This window comes from Piliocolobus tephrosceles, chromosome 2 (genome assembly GCF_002776525.5).
Source record: "Piliocolobus tephrosceles isolate RC106 chromosome 2, ASM277652v3, whole genome shotgun sequence".
Classification (NCBI taxonomy): domain Eukaryota; kingdom Metazoa; phylum Chordata; class Mammalia; order Primates; family Cercopithecidae; genus Piliocolobus; species Piliocolobus tephrosceles.
The window spans coordinates 191956276-191976320 of record NC_045435.1 but is presented as its reverse complement, the minus strand read 5'-3'; the positions used below and the strand labels follow the sequence as shown (position 1 = coordinate 191976320).

At 49.5% G+C, this 20045-nt stretch overlaps 3 protein-coding genes across 3 annotated transcripts in view; 1 reads left to right on the top strand and 2 right to left on the bottom strand.

Annotated features, from left to right (window-relative positions):
• The window catches only part of NCBP2 (nuclear cap binding protein subunit 2), a 9092-nt gene extending 7538 nt beyond the window's left edge, over positions 1-1554 (bottom strand). The window contains exon 1 of the mRNA XM_023214803.1: positions 1389-1554. Coding sequence (XP_023070571.1) covers positions 1389-1466 — 78 coding nt within the window. The 5' untranslated portion in view covers positions 1467-1554. The remainder of the gene's footprint in view (positions 1-1388) is intronic.
• Positions 1555-1592: 38 nt separating this feature from the next.
• Positions 1593-2513, top strand: NCBP2AS2 (NCBP2 antisense 2 (head to head)). Its single transcript, XM_023214802.1, has one exon. The coding sequence runs from the start codon at positions 1683-1685 to the stop codon at positions 1980-1982; it is 300 nt and encodes a 99-aa protein (XP_023070570.1). The 5' UTR covers positions 1593-1682; the 3' UTR covers positions 1983-2513.
• Positions 2514-4363: 1850 nt separating this feature from the next.
• The window catches only part of PIGZ (phosphatidylinositol glycan anchor biosynthesis class Z), a 21209-nt gene continuing 5527 nt past the window's right edge, over positions 4364-20045 (bottom strand). The window contains exons 2-3 of the mRNA XM_023214801.1: positions 10044-10254; positions 4364-6704 (exon numbers count right to left, since the gene is read on the bottom strand). Coding sequence (XP_023070569.1) covers positions 5176-6704; positions 10044-10254 — 1740 coding nt within the window. The 3' untranslated portion in view covers positions 4364-5175. The remainder of the gene's footprint in view (positions 6705-10043; positions 10255-20045) is intronic.

Sequence of the window (20045 nt, the reverse complement as noted above, 5' to 3'; positions counted from 1 at the left end):
TTTTTTTTTTTTTTTTTTCCAGTAGGAATCTCTCTCTGTCTCCCAGGCTGGAGTGTGGTGGCGAGATCTCGGCTCACTGCAACCTCCAACTTCCGGGATCAAGCGATTCTCCTGCCTCAGCCTTTCCAGTAGCTGGGACTACAGGCGCCACCACCACGCCCAGCTAATTTTTGTATTTTTAGTAGAGATGGGGTTTCACCATCTTGGCCAGGCTGGTCTCGAACTCCTAACCTCGTGATCCACCCACCTCGGCCTCCCAAAGTGCTGGGATTACAGGCATGAGCCACCGTGCCCGGCCTTGACTGAATAAATTTAAGACCTTCCCTAATTTGGCGTCAAAATTTCCTTTTCCCTACTGTAGTAACACATTTCACACGTTCTCCACACTGACCCTCTGCTATATGCGCCCCTTCATTTCCCAGTCACAAGGGGATTTTCTCCCCTTTTTCTGAATTCTCACAGCCTCTCTTTTAATTCACTTCTATCTTAGATTCTTTGATAATCCACACTACGGGGAATTACGAGCTCGCAGGGTGCAAAAACTGTCTTCCCTCTCCCCGTGGTTTAGCACAAGGCTTTGGCGACAGCACTCAATAAACGTTTACTAAATAACCGGGTTAATGAGTCCCGCCCCGCCACCCCCCAACCGTATTCCATCCCACCTTTGCTGATACTGAAAAGCCTACTTTGTATATCTGCGGCCTCCCCCTTTTCCACAAAATATACTGTGATATAGTCCGGACTAAAACTTTCTCTCTTCTGAAATTCAGCAATTCTCCGATCTTTACATCCAAACACCCTCAAAGTGCCTAGCTTGGCGGGTCCACCTCCCCACTCCGAAGCTTCCCCGAGGGCGGAGTGAGGACTTCACTTGTCTCCCCCACGCACCGCGTACAGCTTCGCACCGCGTAGGGCTTCCGTAAGACCATCCTCCCAGAGAAGGGGCCCGAATCGCCGAAGGGCACTGCTTCGCCGATTTAAAAACAAAGTAAAAAGCCCCGTATCTGCATCAAGAAGGCGCCTCTACATACTCTGGGAGAGAGAAGGGCACCCCGCCCCTTGTTAGGCAGCCATCTGAGAGGTACAACCTGGAAACCGGAGCCACCACTACCATCAGCGCTCAAGCCTCTCGGCACCGGCTCGGGTACAGGGAGCGGCTGCGAGGGAATAGGAAAGCGAGCCTCAAATGCCGTCTTCCAGAGAAAGTGGCTTCAGTGATGTCCAAGCGCCCTCCCAGCACCCGTTCCCTGCCTCCCCAGCAGGCACCGGGGCCCACTTGGCGTTCGGGGATTGCAGCAGAACGGGAGGCGACACAATGAGACAAGAGCAAACCGTTTCTCAGCGTTCTGGCCCAGGGCCTTCCCCTCTCGCGGCCTGGCCTCCCTCACCCGGAAGTGCTGGTCCCGGTACTGGCTCAGCTCCACGTAGGAGTCGCTGCGCAGCGCCTTCAGGAGGCCACCCGACATAGCGCAGAGAAGCGGACGAGGATGCGGCGACTCCCGACACGAGGTGGCGTCTGCGGTGGCGGAAGCGGAAACGCGCGGAAACGCGCATCTCATTGGACCCAATCCGAGGGCGGCAGTGCCGTCATCAAGCTGCGCGGGCGCAGATGACGTCCGGGTCGGGCGCCCCGGGGCGGAAGACTAGGGCGGAGAGGTCGGACTCCCGGACGCCTGGAGAAGATGGTTCTGCGGCGGCTGCTGGCCGCCCTGCTGCACAGCCCGCAGCTGGTGGAACGTCTGTCCGAGTCGCGGCCTATCCGACGTGCGGCGCAGCTCACGGCCTTCGCTCTGCTGCAGGCCCAGCTGCGGGGCCAGGACGCGGCCCGCCGCCTGCAGGACCTCGCGGCTGGCCCCGCAGGCTCCCTGTGCCGCCGCGCTGGGCGATTCAGAGACGCCTTCACCCAGGAGCTACGCCGCGGCCTCCGTGGCCGTTCGGGGCCACCAACGGGTAGCCAGAGGGGCCCTGGCGCAAACATTTAAGCCTGGGCCGTGCGGGGCCGAGGCCGTTTACTTTTCCTTCCGGGCTCTACACTGGCCTCGACGTGGAGGGGTCGTTCCGGGCACTACCCGCGGCTTCGAATCCCGACTCGGATTGTTGGCCTGCAGCCATCCCACGCAGAAGAGCCTAGGCCAGACCGCAGGCTCCGTTGAAGTCTTGTGATTGGACAAGACACAGTGTGGAGAAAGACCCCGAAGCCTAACAGATGAAGATAGGCTGGGTCCAGACACCGCACCCGCGGAGAGCCACGGACCGAAGCCAGAGAGCCTTTCGTCTTCACGTGGAACTGAAACTCTTGACAGATGCTGCTGAATCTGCACTGGTATAGCAGGACACTTAATTCCAGGGACGATATGGATGAAAAGACAACCCTACAGCTGCCAAATTTCTTTGATTAAAAAATGTATGAGCTGGTTAATAGGCATGAGTGTGATACTTCTCAGGCAAGATATATTAAGAATACCGGGGACTGTAGGCTTATGGCAATAATAAACACGTATTTTATGAAATGAGTATTCTGTGCTGGGACTTGCTCATTGCACTCTGCATGTTAGCTCACTCACTCCTTACAACCACATCCGCATGAGGAAGCAGATTACTTTTTGGATTTTTTTGTAGAGATGGGGTGGTCTCGAACTCTTCGGTCCGAGTGAGCGTCCTGCCTCAGCCTCCCAAAATGCTGGGATTATAGGCAAGAGCCACTCCGATGGAAACAGAGGCTGCTGCTTAAGTTGCCCAAAGTCTTGCAGAGTGGGATGTGAGCAGAGGCATTTGATTCCAGGGCCTAAGTCCTTAACACAGCTCTGCAACATTTACCCTGACACTTTCCTTCCTTCCCCAACCCCGCATCATCAGGCATTAAGACTACTGCCTAGGAGCAGGCGTGGTGGCAGTTGTGTCGAATCCCAGCCACTGCAGAGGAAGGAGGATCGATCGCATTGAGCCTGAGATGAGACCAGCCTGGGCAGCATAGCGAGAACCCGTCTCAAAAAAAAAAAAAAAAGACTGCTGCCTGCCATGGAACGAGCTACCTGGACTCATCCCTCATTTTAGAGGGTCAGGCATACGAAACTATGGTCCAGCTAGTTAGTGGACCCATGATTAAGAAATCCATTGTATGTAGAAATGTCCTGTCATTTGAAGCTCCTAGCTAAATTTCTGATTGATTGATTGATTGATTGATTTTGAGACAGGGCCTCACTCTTGCCCGGGCTGGAGTGCAGTGGCATGATACTAGCTGTCACTGCAACCTCGACCTATTGGGCCAAGCGATCGAGCTTCCTCCCTGGGTTTCCCAAGTAGCTGGGATTACAGGCCCATGACACTATGCGCAGCTAATTAAAAACAGGTTTTTTTGTTTTTATTTTTGAGACGGAGTCTTACTCTGTCACCAGGCTGGAGTGCAGTGGGGCGTGATCTCAGCTCACTGCAACCTTCACTTCCCGGGTTCCAGTGATTCCCCTGCCTCATCCTCCCGAGCAGCTGGGACTACAGATATGTGCCACCATGCCTGGCTAGTTTTTTGTATTTTAGTAGAAATGGAGTTTCACCATGTTGGTCAGGGTGGTCTTGGTCTCCTGACCTTGTGATCTGCCTGCCTTGGCCTCACAAAGTGCTGAGATTACAGGCGTAAGCCACCGTGCCCAGCCACAATTTTGTTTTGTTTTGTGTTTTTTGGTTGAAATGGCATTGCACTTTGTTGCCCAGGCTGGTCCTGAACTCCTGGTCTCAAGCAGTTCTCCTGCTTCCGCCTCCCAAAGTGCTGGGGTTACTGGTGTGAGCCACCACACCCGGATCTGATCATTTCTAATTAGGCAACACAGATAATCATGCAATCTAGAAGCTTGAAGCCATCGGAAAAATTGAGGCTGGTAACCAGACACTAGCTGAGCATGGTGTGTTCCCTGCTCTCTGGGGCAGGACGGGAGGGCTTGAGACCCACAGTTCTTCTAAGGAGGGAGAACATCTGGCTCCCTAATCTGGGAGAATGACTTTTTTTCCCCCCAAGACCGTCTTGCTGTGTCTCCCAGGCAGGAGTGCAGTGGCGCGATCTCGGCTCACTGCAACCTCCGCCTCCTGGGTTCAAGCAATTCTCCTGCCTCAGCCTCCTGAGTAGCTGGGATTACAGGTGCCGCCACCACACCCAGCTAATTTTTGTATTTTTAGTAGAGACGGGGTTTCACCATGTTGGCCAGGCTGGTCTCAACTCCTGACCTCGAGATCTGCCCGCCTTGGCCTCCCAAAGTGCTGGGATTACAGGTGTGAGCCACCGCGCCCAGTCAGGAGAATGACTCTTAAGGACAAGGTGCGGAAATGGCTGGAGAGTTTCCCCCCACCTCTCAGGAACAGAAGTAAAAGAAAGTAGGGAGAACATCTCCAGGTGCTGTTATATATTTCAAACATGACTTGTTTGCACAGTAACGAAACACTGAGACAGCGGGCATCAGAGTGCCATGAAGCACAACACAACCCCCCGTCCATGCTACAGAGCTGCGTGAGAGCTGTGCCTGGCGAGGCAGGGGACGTATACTGTGGAGTCCGGAATGACACGATGTTAGCTGGCAGACACCTCAAAGAGCCTCTGGTCCCAACAGACTGGGACGTGGGGTGGGTGAGTGGAAGGGGCTTTCTCAAGATCACACAGCGAGGGGGTGACAGACCAAGGGGCTAGAAGTTGGGTCCCCTGGATCTGGGCCACCTGTTCTCTATGCTTCATCACACTGACTTCCACATTATTTGGATAGGCAGATCGGTCTCAGGAAGCCAGAGGTGGTCATGACAGCAAGGGCAAGGCATCATGGGAAGTTTGGGAGAGGTCACAGGGGACTGTCACTAGCAGTTCATTCTTTTTTCCCAACCAGGAACTATTATCGATTTCAAACATCACAGTGGCTGGAAGCAGTAGGGCAGGAACTGACAGTGTCATCACTTACACCTGGTTCTTTGGGGACCTTGACATCAAGACTGACAGGTCAGATCTTTGGTCTCAGGGAGAGGAGTGCCAGCTCACCCAGAAGGCAGAACAGCCAGCAGCCGTGCCCAGGAGAGGCAGCAGTGGGAGTCGTGAAGGAGAACCTGGGACCTGTCCCAGCGTCCCAGCCCAGCTACCCAAGTAGAAGGTGGAGCAGCAACTTCTATGGCTGAATCGTGGGCGGTGGGTGCTCTGTCATATTGTCAGGTTTCTTCCCCCAACTCCACGATGTGAAGACTGAGGTGGTCCCTCCAAGCCCCACTCAGCAAGGAGGACAGGGCTGGTGGATCCTCCAGGGTTAGATGGGGAAATACAAGTGTTTCATTCTTGAAGGGGAAGCTGCACTTCTCCACCGCACGCCTGGTGGTGCCAGGGGTCACCACAAAGAGGCGGCAGAGCCATGGCCCACCAGCCACTTGGCAGGCTGATTGTCTGGTAAAGCTTTTCAGGGCTTGGCACAGGACCCAGTCCTCAGTCCCACCCATGTCCACCACCTCCACTGGTGCCCCCAAGCCTGGGAGGTGGAGGAGGTGCCGGGGGGGCATGTAGGTGTGAGTGAAGAGGAGTGTGTAGTGGGTGGGTGCCGTTGGGAGCACAGGGGCATGGACCACCTGCTCCAGGTACTCCAGGCCAGGCACCAGGCCCCCCTGATGCAGGCAGCCAAAGAAGAAGGCACCGAGGGCATTGAAGAGGACCACGGTGCCCTTCCAAGGCACAGGTTGGGTCTGTGGACTACAAAGCAGGACTAGGGGAACCAGGAGGGGAATCAGGAACCGAGCCTCCTGGTGGCTAAAGGCAGACAGCAGGGCCAGGGGCATGAAGTAGAGGAGAAGGAGATAGGACCTGGGGCTGGACAGCAGGCTCCGGGCACCCAGTGCCCTCAGGAGGCCCATTTGTAAAGAGGCCTGGAGGCCAGCTTGCAGCTGTTGCCACGCGGCCTGCAGGGCCTGGGCATGCAGCACCCCAAAGAGCAGGAAGCCGTTGACTGCTAGGTGAGTGAGCCGCACATGCGTGCCATGCCTCGCCAGGTTTTGGGGATTCAGGTTGTAGTGCAAGAAGTTGACAGGGGTCAGGACAAGGGTCCTGGATGTAGCGGGGCTGAAGAAATACCAGCTGTCCGCGGCCACAAACACCGCAGCTGTGAGGGCCGCCCCAGGGAGCAGCACCAGGGCCTCCCGGGTCAGGGACTTCAAGCCAGGGTTTGTGGCTCCACGAGTGCCCCAGAGGTAGAGAGGGACCACAGCAAAGGCCAGAAAGGTGGGCCGGTTGAAGAAGCCAGCAGTCACGATGCCTCCAAGAAGCCAGCTGTGCCACCATGGGCCCGGCACAGGCTCCTTGCGTGTAGGGCCCCACGTTACATGGGGGGATACCAGCACCAGCAGCCACGCGAAGAGGAGCCCCTCAATGGTGTTGGAGAAGGTCCTTGTGTAGAAGACCAGGGTGACATAGGAACCAGAGAGCAGGGCCAGGGCGTTCCAGCGATCCGCCCCCAACAGCGGGGCCAGGTGGTACACCGCCCCGTCCAGAGCGAAGGAAACGGCAGCGAGGAGGAGCCGCGGCCCCACCAGCAGTGCATAGCTACTCACCAGGCCAGGCCACGGCCCCAGCTCTCCCCAGAGCCTGAGCAGCCAGAAGGTAGAGCCGGAGGTCAGCAGGGGGAAGACCACTGTGCGGCAGGGGCTGCTGGGGTAAAACTCCCAGGGCCGGGTGGCCTGCACGCCCAGGATGTCCTCTGCAGAGAAGGAGAGGCAGAGCTGAGCCGGTACCAAGCTCAGGGATGTAGTGGACAGAATTCTAGGATGGCACCCAACATTTCCACCCCTTGGTGTGTGTGCCCTGCATAATCCCTGGGACTGTGCCCAGGATGGATTTTTCCCTCCCTCCCTGCCTGCCTTCCCTCTCTCCCTCCTTCCTTCCCTTCCCATTCCTTCCTTTCCCTTCCTCCCGTCCTCCCGTCCTCCCTTCCTTGCTGGGTCTCTGTCACCCAGGCTGGAGTGCAGTGGCGAGATCATTGCTCTTGCTGTGTTACTGAGGCTGATCTCAGACTCCTGACTTCAAGCCATTCTTCCACCTCAGCCTCTTAACGTGCTGGGATTACAGGTTTGAGCCACTGCACCTGGCCCCCAGGATGGAATGTACGCCTGTGATTAGGTTACGTCATACAGGAGCACTGACTGTAAAACAGGGAGACTGTGCGGTGGGCCGGACCTAATCACAACAATCTTTTAATCACAGAGTTTTCACCAGCTGGATGCAGAAGGAGCAGTCAGATTCAAAGCATGAGAAGGATTTGACATGCCACTGCTGGCTTAAAGATGGAAGAGGCCATTGGCTAGGAATGTGGGTAGCCTCTGAAAGCTGAGAGCAAGGAAACCGCACCACAGGTGCCACAGCGGAAATGAACTAGGTTCTGCTAGAATTAGAGCTTCCAACAGGAACGCAGCCCAGTCCACACGCGGATGTCCACCTTGTGAGCAGCGAGCCCAGGCCGCACTTCTGATCGTGAACTCACCAACGGGTGCAGTTTTAAGCTGCTGGGATTTTGAGGATTTGTCACGCAGCAGCAGAAACAAGTGCAGGGGAGCTCAGAGGGCAGAGGGCAGGAGGTACCTCCCTGGGAGATGAGGCGACTGTGTGTCCTGGGAAGAGTGTGTGGGAGGCGGACAGGTGGGGGGAGGCCTAACCTCTTCTCGGGGTTCCAAGATCTCAAAAATCAGAGTCAGAGCCCCATCTCTGATGATTGTTATCAGGAGATGGGGGGGAGAGAAGAGGGGGAGGGGGTGAGCCATTGGGGTTATGTCAGAGGTGATTTATGTTTAGTTTTATGATACTTAATTTTTTTTTTTTTTAAGAGTCTCACTCTGTCGCCCAGGCTGGAGTGCAGTGGCGCTTCTCGGCTCACTGCAACCTCCACCTCCTGGGTTTAAGCGATTCTCCTTCCTCAGCCTCCTGAGTAGCTGGAATTACAGGCGCCCGCCACTACACCTGGATGATTTTTGTATTTTCAGTAGAGACGCGGTTTCACCATGTTGGCCAGGCTGGTCTCGAAACCCTGACCTCAAATGATCCGCCCGCCTCAGCCTCCTAAAGTGCTGGGATTACAGGCCTGAGCCACTGTGCCCTGCCTATGATACTTAATTTTTTTATAAGAAGAATATATCCAAGTAGTACTTACATAATTTAAGAAATACTTGCTGCCTGGTCTGTAACCTGTGGCCCACCGTCCCAGAGCTCTGAGGGGTAGGGGTGAGGGAGCAGCTCCAGACCAGAGCTCTGAGGGGTGGGGGTGAGGGAGCAGCTCCACTCCAAGCCTCATTGTTCACAGCGTCTCCTGCTTGATCACCTGCTGGCTCTTTCGAGCTGATTATACAGCCTGGGGATCATTCGGGCTCTTTGGTTCTGCTACTTATTTCTCCAGCCTTTCAGCTGTCTAATCTGTCTATGTTAGATGGTGAAAGGGAAGCAAAATCCAGGATCAAATCTATCTGGGTGTTTTTCTGGTTAAAAAAAAAAAAAAAAAACATGTGAGGGAAAGAAGATAAGCCTTTTAACTAAAAAACAAATTCACCTGTTGAGCCCTGTGGCAAAGAAAGCTGGTGCCTCCAAAATACCTATTCCCTCCTCCTTCCTTAGACTCTTTTTTTTTTGAGACAGAGTCTCACTCTGTCGCCCAGGCTGGAGTTCAGTGGCACAATCTCAGCTCACTGCAAGCTCCGCCTCCGCCTCCTGAGTTCAAGCGATTCTCCTGCCTCAGCCTCCCAAGTAGCTGGGATTACAGGCACCTGCCACCACGCCCAGCTAATTTTTTGTATTTTTAATAGAGATGGGGTTTTATCATGTTGGCCAGACTGGTCTCAAACTCCTGACCTCAGGTGATTCCCCTGCCTCGGCCTCCCACAGTGCTGGGATTACCGGCGAGAGCCTCCACATCTGACCCCTTTGGCTCTTTAGCTGGGCACTTGGTCAGATAGAAAGACTATAAATTTTAGCTTCCTTAGCAGCTAGGTGTGGTCTCATGATACATTCTGCCCAGTGCGATAGAAATGGGCAAATAGCATGTGACCTTCAAAATATGACCTTAAAGAAAGAAGTAATGCCTTCTCCTTTGTTGGCTGGAAAGACTGCGTGTAGACTTGATGGCTGGAGCTCAAGCAGCCGTCTTGAACCATGAGGATGAAGCCACATGCCCATCACATCTGAAAAGCCTCAAGGCCTTTGGGTGAGATGGCGCGGGCAAGGCAACTATCCTCAACTATACACCTACCAGGCAACGGAGCGTCCCAGGCCTGGGTTCCCTCACCTCTCACTTGAATCTACAGAAGTTTCATCATCTCAGATCACAGCCCTATTGAAGCTCTTGCCAAACACAGGGGAAGCCCAGCTGTCAAAGTGTTCCGCTGGGAAGCCCAACGCAGCTCTCATTGTCACCGATGACACAGCACTAATTCTCACCAGCGACACAGATCTCATGGTCACCGACGACACCAACGACACAGCTCTCAGTGTCACCGACACAGCTCTCATTCTCACCAACAACACAGCTCTCATACTCACCAACACAGCTCTCATTCCCACCGACGACACAGCTCTCATTCCCACCAACGACACAGCTCTCATTCTCACCAACGACACAGCTCTCATTCCCACCAACGACACAGCTCTCATTCCCACCAACGACACAGCTCTCATTCTCACCAACGACACAGCTCTCAGTGTCACCAACGACACAGCTCTCATTCCCACCAACGACACAGCTCTCATTCTCACCAACGACACAGCTCTCATTCTCACCGGCACAGCTCTCATTCTCTCTCATTCTCAGTAACCTGTATGGTTTGTTAAAGAGACTGCTGGTTTCTCAGCCTCACCCAGATGGTCAGTGTCACCACTCGGGAAGGAGATATGAAGTCCCCACGTCCAAGTTCTTACCCTAGAGAGACAGGCTGCTGCTCTGCTTGTGGATTTACTACTCACCTGCACAGACATGCTACTCCCTCCCCACAAAGTCTCCCGTCAGCTTCTCAACCAGACTCTGCTGCAACTTGTCTCAGCCACACATGTGTAGTTTTACCTGCCATCACCTCAGGTGACTGGAAGAACTCATCTGGGTGCACATAGCCCGTCTGCGGAAGGAGACACCACAGCACTCGGAGCAGGCCGAGGCCACCCCAAAGCACCCTGACTGCCATCTTCAGATCCAGTTGTTGCCAACACACCGGGCCCAAAACCTGGAATGATGTCCCAGCTGCTACAGATGCCACGCTGGATCCACAGATCTGCATCTGTTGAGGAAAGCACTTGTTGGTTATCACGATGTAAATTATAATATATCCAACTATCTAAACAAACTCAAAATGGATCTGTCATTTAATAAAAATGACAATAATAATAATAGCTACTTTATACTAAATGCCCACTGACTACCAGGCACTTGACATGCATATTTCATTGAATCCTTTCCACAGCCTGGGGCAGCGGGTCTTGGTACCCCTGTTTTACAGATGGGAACGGAGGCCTCTGGTGAGTAACTCGGTTACTTGCTGACCATATTTGCTAAGGAGTCTGATGGTTAACTTTATGTGTCCACTTGACTGGGCTAAGAGATGCCCAGATAGCCGCTAGAACATTATTTCTAGCAGTGTCTAGAAGGGTATTTCAGGAAGAGATTAGCCTTTGTTTGTTTTTTTTTGGTTTGTTTGTTTGTTTTGAGATGAAGTCTTGCTCTGTCACCCAGGCTGGAGTGCAGTGGCTCACTGCAACCTCCACCTCCTGGGTTCAAGTGATTCTCTGCCTCAGCCTCCTGAGGACCTGGGATTATAGGCACGCGCCACCACGCCTGGCTAATTTTTGTATTTTTAGTAGAGATGGGGTTTCACCATGTTGGTCAGGCTGATCTCGAACTCCTGACTTCATGATCCGCCCACTTTGGCCTCCCAAAGTCCTGGGATTACAGGCATGAGCCACTGTGCCCGGCTGAGATTAACCTTTGAATTGACAGACTAAGTGAAGAAGATCAGCTGCACCAGTGTGGGTGGGCATGATCCAACCCATTGAGGGTCTGAATAAAACAAAAACATGGAGGAAGGGTGAATCTGCACTCTCTTCAGCTGGGAGTCTGGCAGTCTTCTCCTGCCCTCAGACAACAGTGCTCCTGGTTCTTGGGCCTTCAGACTCTGTGTCTCACACCAGTGCCCCACAACCCACCTCCCCGAAACAGGTTCTCAGGCAGTCAGACTAGGACTGGGAGTTACACTGCAGGCTCCTCTGTTTCTAAGGCTCCCGACCCAGACTGAATTAAATCATCAGCTTTCCTGGTTCTCCAGCTCGCAGGTGTCAGATTGTGGGACTTCACCAGCCCCCATAATTGCATGAGCCAATTTTCATAGTAAATGATACAGCCAATTACTATTATTTCTGTTTCTCTGGAGAACCCTGACTTATACAGGGTCTAAATATGACATTTGCTCAATGTGACATTTGCAAGAAGGATTAGGGTACCCAACAAATCTGGGTCTTGCCGTCCCATCCTGATCACCAGCTCCTCCTATCCACTTTCCTGATAGGGGACAGAGGTAGTAGCTCCGTTGGTCAGTTTTGCAGTGTTCTAGGAGTTATTCCTGGGGATTCAGCCTACAGCTTGATCACTCAGCACTTCCAAAGGTTTTGTAAGAAGCTAATTCCCTGTATTAACTCCTTTTTGCATAAAACATTTAGTTGTTTGCAAACAACAACAACAAAAACAGTGCAAGCTGGCTTCAACAATTCATCGTGTTGCCAGGCGTGGTGGTGCACCCCTGTAGTCCCGGCTACTTGGGAGGCAGAGGCAGGAGGATTGCTTGACCCCAGGAGTTGAAAGTCAGCCTGGCAACACAGCGAGACCCCCAGCTCTTAAAAGAAAAAGCAGGAAACAATTCCTCATGTCACATAAAAAACAGCCAGGCTTGGTACTGCCGGGGTCCCTTGCCGCTTCTCAGGTCAGCCTTGATGCTGCCTTTCTCTTCGTGTGGACATAATCCTCAGTTCCAGCCATCCCATCCAGACGTGCCAACTCTGAGAAGTGTCTGTGTTTTTGAGGCGGTCTCTTTTTAAAACAGGTTTATTGAAATATAATTAATATACCATACAACTCATTTAAAGTGTACAATTCAGTGGTTTTTGGTATATTCGTAGGCAGGTGCAACCATCACCACAGTCAATTTTAGAAATTTTCATCACTCAAGAAGAACCCCATATCCTTTAATTCTGTCAATTTTAGTTCATTTGTGAAGCTATATTATTATATTTGTAGAAGTCTTTAATTGTTATGCCTTATTGGAAAATTGAATATCTTATCATTATATAGTTTTTAAATCTCTAGTTCTGTTTTGTCTTAAAATGTATTTTGCCTGATATTAATTTGCTATACACACTTTTTGGAAATTTAGTATTTACCTGGTACATAATTTTCCACCCTTTTCGTTTCTATTATTATTATTATTTTTTCCAGATAGTCTCGCTCTGTTGCCCAGGCTGGAGTGCAATGGTGTGATCTTGGCTCACTGCAACCTCTGCCTCCCAGGTTCAAGCAATTCTCCTACCTCAGCCTCCCAAAGTAGCTGGGACTACAGGCGCCTGCCACCATGGCTGCCTAATTTTTGTATTTTTAGGAAAGACAGGGTTTTGCCATGTTGGCCATGCTGGTCTCGAACTCCTGACCTCAGATGATCTGCCCTCCTCGGCCTCCCAAAATGCTAGAATTACAGATGTGAACCACTGCACCTGGCCAATTTAGTGTTATTATTGATACATGTATTTCTACCATCTTATTTTGTGTTTACTTTTCTTGTTTTTTTAATGTTTTTTTTTGGTCCTTTCTTGCCTTCTTTTGGAATAATTTTTCTTCTCTTTTCCCTCTAACAGTTTGGAAGTTACATATACTCAGTTTCCAATATGCTATAAAATGCCATATATTATTTAATATTTTATTAGTTAGCATACTATGTTATGTGTCTTCACTATGATGATTCTGGGTGCACATTTCTTTTTGTGTATTATAGTCAAAAATTTTTTGGCTTCTCAAACCTGTGGATTAGGACCCTTTGTCATTTATAGCAAGTAGTCCATTAGACTGTATGCTGCTGATAAAGACATACCCAAAACTGGGCAATTTATAAAGAAAAAGAGGTTTAATGGACTCACAGTTCCACGTGGCTGGGGAGGCCTCACAATCATGGTGGAAGGCAAAGGCACGTCTTACATGGCAGTGGGCAAAAAGCAAATGAGAAGCAAACGAATGAGAAGCAAGCAAAGGGGGTTTCTCCTTATAAAACCATCAGATCTTGTGAGACGTATTCACTATCATGAGAACAGTAGGAGGGAAACCACCACCACAATTCAGTCAACCTCCACCAGGTCCCTCCCACAACACATGGGAATTATGGGAGCTGTAATTCAAGATGAGATTTGAGTGAAGACACAGCCAAACCATATCATAGACCTTCTCAGTCTATCTTCCATGTCTCTTTAAGTTCTATTTCATATTTTCCATATCTTTAGCTCTCTTGGCTATATGTCGGGTAAGTTCTGTTCTATCTTTCATGTCTCTAATCATTTCAGCTGTATCTAGATGTTAAACCTGTCTCTTGAATTTTAAATTTCACTTGTTATATTTTTCATTTCTACAGGTTGTTTGTTTTTTTCCACATCTGCTTGCTCTTTTGTGATATTTTCAAGACTCTTTTATTTATTAAATGATATCAAACATACTTGTTGGATATACTAGGTTTGATAACTCCAGCATCTAAAGTCTGGGTCTGAATCCGCTGTCTTGTTTCTGCTGGATCTCACTCATAGTGCCCTGTTTATTTGTATATTTAGTGAATTATTTTATTTAGGGGCTGCTCATTTTCTTTGGAATATTACTGTGGGAATTCTTTGAGGTCAGGGATGAAGGCAAATTTCTGAGTTCCACTTGAAAGGATTTACACTTGCTTCTCTCAGGTAACTGTGGGCATTACAAGCCTAGGACCATTTCTAATCAAATTTTTGGCTCCAGGTTTGTGTGTGTGTGTGTGTGTGTGTGTGTGTGTGTGTGTGTGTGTGTGTGTTTGCTTATCTTTTAGGAAGGGGGATAGTGCCTGGTCATATAAATTCATGAGGGCAGGCTCAGGATTACAGATTCTGAAAGGAGATACCCCACCCCCAGCTCAATTTGATTAGCATCAGGATCCAACAAGGGCAGTTTTCCTTTCAGTCCCATAGGGATGGAATAATTTTTTTCTTTCACTTTTTTTTTTTTTCTGAGACAGAGTCTTGCTCTGTCGCCCAGGCTGGAGTGCAGTGGCGCGATCTTGGCTCACTGCAACCTCTGCCTCCCGGGTTCAAGCAATTCTCCTGCCTCAGCCTCCCGAGTAGCTGGGATTACAGGCACCTACCACCATGCCCGGCTAATTTTGTATTTTTAGTAGAGACAGGGTTTCACCATGTTGGCCAGGCTGGTCTCGAACTCCTGAGCCACCTTGAACTCCTGAGGCGTGAGCCACCATGCCTGGCCAAATTTATTTCTTAGGTCACCCTTATGTTGGAACATGGCCCTCTAGAGTCACAGTTTGAGGGGAGTCTTCTGTGAGGCTTCCCTCTTGGTGGGCAGTAGGCTTTATCTTCCGTCCTGCGAGTCCCGAGAAGCAGGACCAAGTTCTGAAAACCTAATTTGCATAACCCAACTTTGAGGGTATCTACCAAAATAGTTTTTTGTTTCCCAGCCTTTACAGTACAGTAAGACACCCTAAAAGGAGATAGGAATAGTGGAAGGGGTCCCTGCTGTCAAATGGCGAGCAATGTAGGGGCCTGAAGTGGCCAGTGGTTTCATAATGAGGAAGCCAAGGAGGCTCTCAAATTCACAGTCTTGTATGTGTCCTCAAGTCCCAATCTGGCTCCTGCGCTTTGCACACCTCTCTAAGTCCCTGTCTTCATGCCCAAGTATTACTTACGTTTTATTAGGCTTACCTACTATTTTATCCAGCATTTTAGTTGCTTTCAGCACTTTATTCTTTTTGTAATTCAAGGACAACTTTCCACTTGTATCTTGTTTAACAACCTTTATTATTTTTTTTCTAGTCATAAACATAATACAAGATTGTTGTAGAAAAGCAAAAAGTGCAATGAGCCAAAAGGGGAAAACAGAAATTGCAGGCAGTTCCTATCACTCAAGAAAACACTGTTAGGCCGGGCGCGGGGGCTCACGCCTGTAATCCCAGCACTGTGGGAGGCCGAGGCCAGCGGATCACCTGAGGTCAGGAGTTCGAGACCAGCCTGGCCAACATGGTGAAACCCCATCTCTACTAAAAATACAAAAATAAGCTGGGTGTGGTGGTGGGCGCCTGTAATCCCAGCTACTCAGCAGGCTGAGGCAGGAGAATCGCTTGAACCCGGGAGGCGGAGTTTGCAGTGAGCCAAGATCGCGCCACTGCACTCCAGCCTGAGGGACAAGAGTGAGACTTCATCAAAAAGAAAAAAGAAAAAACAAACCAAAAAAACCACGTTAACATTTTGATATATGATTTTCTTGGAAACTTAGGATTATATTTGTTTATTCTTATAGATCTACACTTTGGCATAATGTTGGCATAAGAAATAGTCATGTTGAGAGTTAAGACAAGGATTGAGAAAAGCTACATTAGTTTAAGCCGTGTCAAGTTATTCTCAAGGAAGTCCTATATTTAAGGGACAGCCTCGGTCAGTGGATCTTTCTGGTCATGATTTGGGGGAGGGGGCAGGAAACATAAGGGAATTGTGTTGCAATCACAGCAGGTGCTTTTTTAGGATGTGTCTCAAAACTACTTTGGGGGAACTTGTGTATCTCCACAGCTGCTGAAGGCGTCAGCTGAGGGTGAGTGGGGATGGAGGACGCTATGCCTAGGTCTCTGAGCTGGGCTCCAGAAGAACTGATGGCAGGCTGTTCCTCAGCGTATGGGAGGGTGGGAAAGTTGGTCTCATGACTTCTGCTATGGAGCAAGCCAGTCTCATGGGCATGTGGCCTTCGATAGCATGGCTCTGCTGTCCTCTGTCTCACCCTCTCCCACTCTTATTTTGCCCACCAGTTACTACACACCCTGCCCAAGCCTGTGCCATCGCCTGGAGCTGCTCCGTATCAGTAGTGTAGCTTTGCAACACTGAAACTGAGTTTTGTCTCTATACGGGACGTCTGACAATTCAGGGAGTATTTTCAATGTATCGATTATATATTTGTAAATGGAAGGGGATCATACAATGTTTGCTTTAAATTTTGTTTGTCACTTAGCAAAATATGACCATCTTTCCACATATCATGAGCATCCCCTCCCACCAGCTGCAAGTTCTCCTTCCATCATGCATCTACTCCCTCCCTCTATTCTCTTTGGTTGACACCTTCCTTTCCATCCATAAACAGGTTTCTCTCTCTACCATTCTTAGAAAAACAACCAACCAAAACTCCCCTGAAACTGTGTTCCCCTCTCTCTACTGCCTCTCTCTCCTCCTCCCTTCACAGGGATCCTCAAACCATCTGCATTCACTGAATGCACTCCTCGCTTTTTAATTTCAAATTTTTTTAGAGAGGGGGCTCTTGCCTCCTTGGCTTCCTCGTTACCAAAACCATTGGCCACTTCAGGCCCCCACACTACCTGCCATTTGACAGCAGGGATCCTTTCCACTATTCCTAGCTCCTTCTAGGGTATCTTACTGTACTTTGAAGGGTAGGAAACAAAAAGCTACGTTTTGTAGATACTCTTGAAGTTGGGTTACGCAAATTCGGTTTTCAGAATTTAGAAAGCAGATGTGAGACAGGCCATATTTTTTGCAGTTTTGTTTGTTTTCTCCTGGGAAACAAGATCGTTGAAGACATGGGGTGTTCCTGCATCAGCTTTCCACTATCCAGTCCCCACTTTGTGGGAATGGAGGACACAACTACAGTTATGGTGGCCACAGTGCTGTGTTATGGAACCCAGCTAAGTTCCACAGGTGGCTTTGCAGTAGCCTTACTGTTACAGGAGTGGTCGCTCCTCTGTGGAGTTACTTCTGGGTGTTCAGAGAGTTTTTCCTAGAGGCACAAATAGAGATCATTTTTCAGTATACTAAATAATTTCTACTGCCTATTTTGCCGTATCAAATTCCTTTTCTGCTGGCATCTATTTCTTGTACTGAACCTTCACCATTTGGTATCAGAAGTGGCTGCAGCCAATAGGCCCTTAAGGATGACAATATTCATTTGCTAAAAGAAAACAACGGCTGGGTGTGGTGGCTCACGCTTTTAATCCTGGCATTTTGGGAGGCTGACGGGGTTGGATCAGCTGAGGTCAAGAGTTTGAGACCAGCCTGGCCAACATGGTGAAACCCTGTCTCTACTAAAAATACAAAAAATAGCCAGGCGTAGGGGTGGGTGCCTGTAACCCCAGCTACTCAGGAGGCTGAGGCAGAATTGCTTGAACCTGTGAAACAGAGGTTGCAGTGAGCTGAGATCGCGCCACTGCACTCCATCCTGGCTGATAGAGCACGACTGTCTCAAAAAAAAAAAAGGAAAAAGAAAGAAGAAAGAAAGAAAGGAAAGAAAGGAAAGAAGAAAGAAAGAAAGAAAGAAAGAAAGAAAGAAAGAAAGAAAGAAAGAAAGGAGGGAGGGAGGGAGGGAGGGAGGGAAGAAAAGAAAAGAAAAGAAAAGAAAAGAAAGAAAATAACTCTCCACCTATCCTTTATGCCCAGAAAGAAAAAAATCTTTCAAGAACAAAGACAAAACAAAGATATTTTCAAGAAAACCAAAACTGAAAGGTCTTCACAAGCAGACCTTCAGAAAATTATAAAGTATATCAGGCAGAAGGAATAATGGTTCCAGATACAAGATCTGAGATGGAAGTAGGAATAAAGAGCAAAGAAGTTGGTCATTAAATGAGAGACATCTGGAAGGTGGAAGTCAAATAAATACCATCGTCCTGCTGCTTTGACTGTTTTCTTCTAGCAAGTGAGCTACAGGAGATGGATACAGTTTCCAAAGTAGTATTTCATGTTTATTCACCGGCTTCGTTGGGTACTGTTGACAGGCGGCTGTCGTGGTTTGGCAATGGCTTTCCAACTCTGAGTCATAAATAAAGTGCTGTGTTCTTGAATGTAATAGTTCCAGTGTTGGTCTCCTGAGTCTCCACTTTACTGATAGGGGACAGAGGTAGTAGCTCCGTTGGTCAGTTTTGCAGTGTTCTAGGAGTCATTCCCGGGGATTCAGCCTACAGCTTGATCACTCAGCACTTCCAAAGGTTTTGTAAGCAGCTAATTCCCTGTATTAACTCCTTTTTGCATAAAACATTTAGTTGTTTGCAAACAACAACAACAAAAACAGTGCAAGCTGGCTTCAACAATTCATCGTGTTGCCAGGCATGGTGGTGCACCCCTGTAGTCCCGGCTACTTGGGAGGCAGAGGCAGGAGGATTGCTTGACCCCAGGAGTTGAAGGTCAGCCTGGCAACACAGCGAGACCCCCAGCTCTTAAAAGAAAAAGCAGGAAACAATTCCTCATGTCACATAAAAAACAGCCAGGCTTGGTACTGCCGGGGTCCCTTGCCACTTCTCAGGTCAGCCTTGATGCTGCCTTTCTCTTCGTGTGGACATAATCCTCAGTTCCAGCCATCCCATCCAGATGTGCCAACTCTGAGAAGTGTCTGTGTTTTTGAGGCTGTCTCTTTGTAAAACAGGTTTATTGAAATATAATTAATATACCATACAACTCATTTAAAGTGTACAATTCAGTGGTTTTTGGTATATTCGTAGGCAGGTGCAACCATCACCACAGTCAATTTTAGAAATTTTCATCACTTAAGAAGAATCCCATTACCCTTTATTTATCACCTCCTATCCTCATCCACCACCCCAGACTCTGGAAACCACTAATCTACTTTCTGTCTCTATAGAGTTCCCTATCTGAACTCCCATATGAATGAAATCATAAGCTCTGTGTGGGGAAAAGAAAGAGAGACCAGACTGTTACTGTGTCTACGTAGAAAAAGGAAGACATAAGAAACTGCATTTTGATCTGTACTAAGAAAAATTATTCAGCTTTGAAATGCTCTTAATCTGTAACCATAACCCCAACCCTGTGCTCGCAGAAACATGTGCTGTATTGACTCAAGGTTTAATGGATTTAGGGCTGTGTAGGACGTGCTTTGTTAAAAATGTGTCTGCAGGCAGCATGCTTGGTAAAAGTCATCACCATTCTCCATTCTCGATTAACCAGGGACACAATGCACTGTGGAAAGCCACAGGGACCTCTGCCCAAGAAAGCCTGGGTATTGTCCAGGTTTCCCCCGACTGAGACAGCCTGAGATATGGCCTTGTGGGAAGACTTTACACAACTGAAAGACTTTACAGTTCCCCAGCCCGACACCCATAAAGGGTCTGTGCTGAGGAGGATTAGTGCAAGAGGAAGGCCTCTTTACAGTTGAGATAAGAGGAAAGCATCTGTCTCCTGCTCATCCCTGGGAATGGAATGTCTTGGTGTAAAACCTGATGGTACATTCTATTTACTGTTAGGAGAAAACCGCCCTATGGCTGGAGATGAGACATGCTGGCGGCAATACTGCTCTTTACTGCACTAAGATGTTTACATAAAGTTAAACATCAATCTAGCCTACATGCACATCTGGGCACAGCACCTTTCCTTAAACTTATTTATGACAGAGTCTTTGGTTCACATGTTTTCCTGCTGACCCTCTCCCCACCATTACCCTCTCCCCACCATTACCCTATACACCTGCCACATCCCCCTCGCCGAGATAGTAGAGCTAGTGATCAATAAAGAATGAGGGAACTCGGCCGGGCACGGTGGCTCACGCCTATAATCCCAGCACTTTGGGAGGCTGAGGCAGGCGGATCACGAGGTCAGGAGATCGAGACCATCCTGGCTAACATGGTGAAACCCCGTCTCTACTAAAATACAAAAAATTAGCCAGGCATGGTGGCGGCGCCTGTAGTCCCAGCTACTCGGGAGGCTGAGGCAGGAGAATGGCAGGAACCTGGGAGGCGGAGCTTGCAGTGAGCCGAGATCTCGCCACTGCACTCCAGCCTGAGCGACACAGCGA

Excerpts from the sequence above, each read along its gene's own strand:
- NCBP2AS2 (XM_023214802.1), top strand. The coding sequence starts at position 1,683 with ATGGTTCTGCGGCGGCTGCTGGCCGCCCTGCTGCACAGCCCGCAGCTG.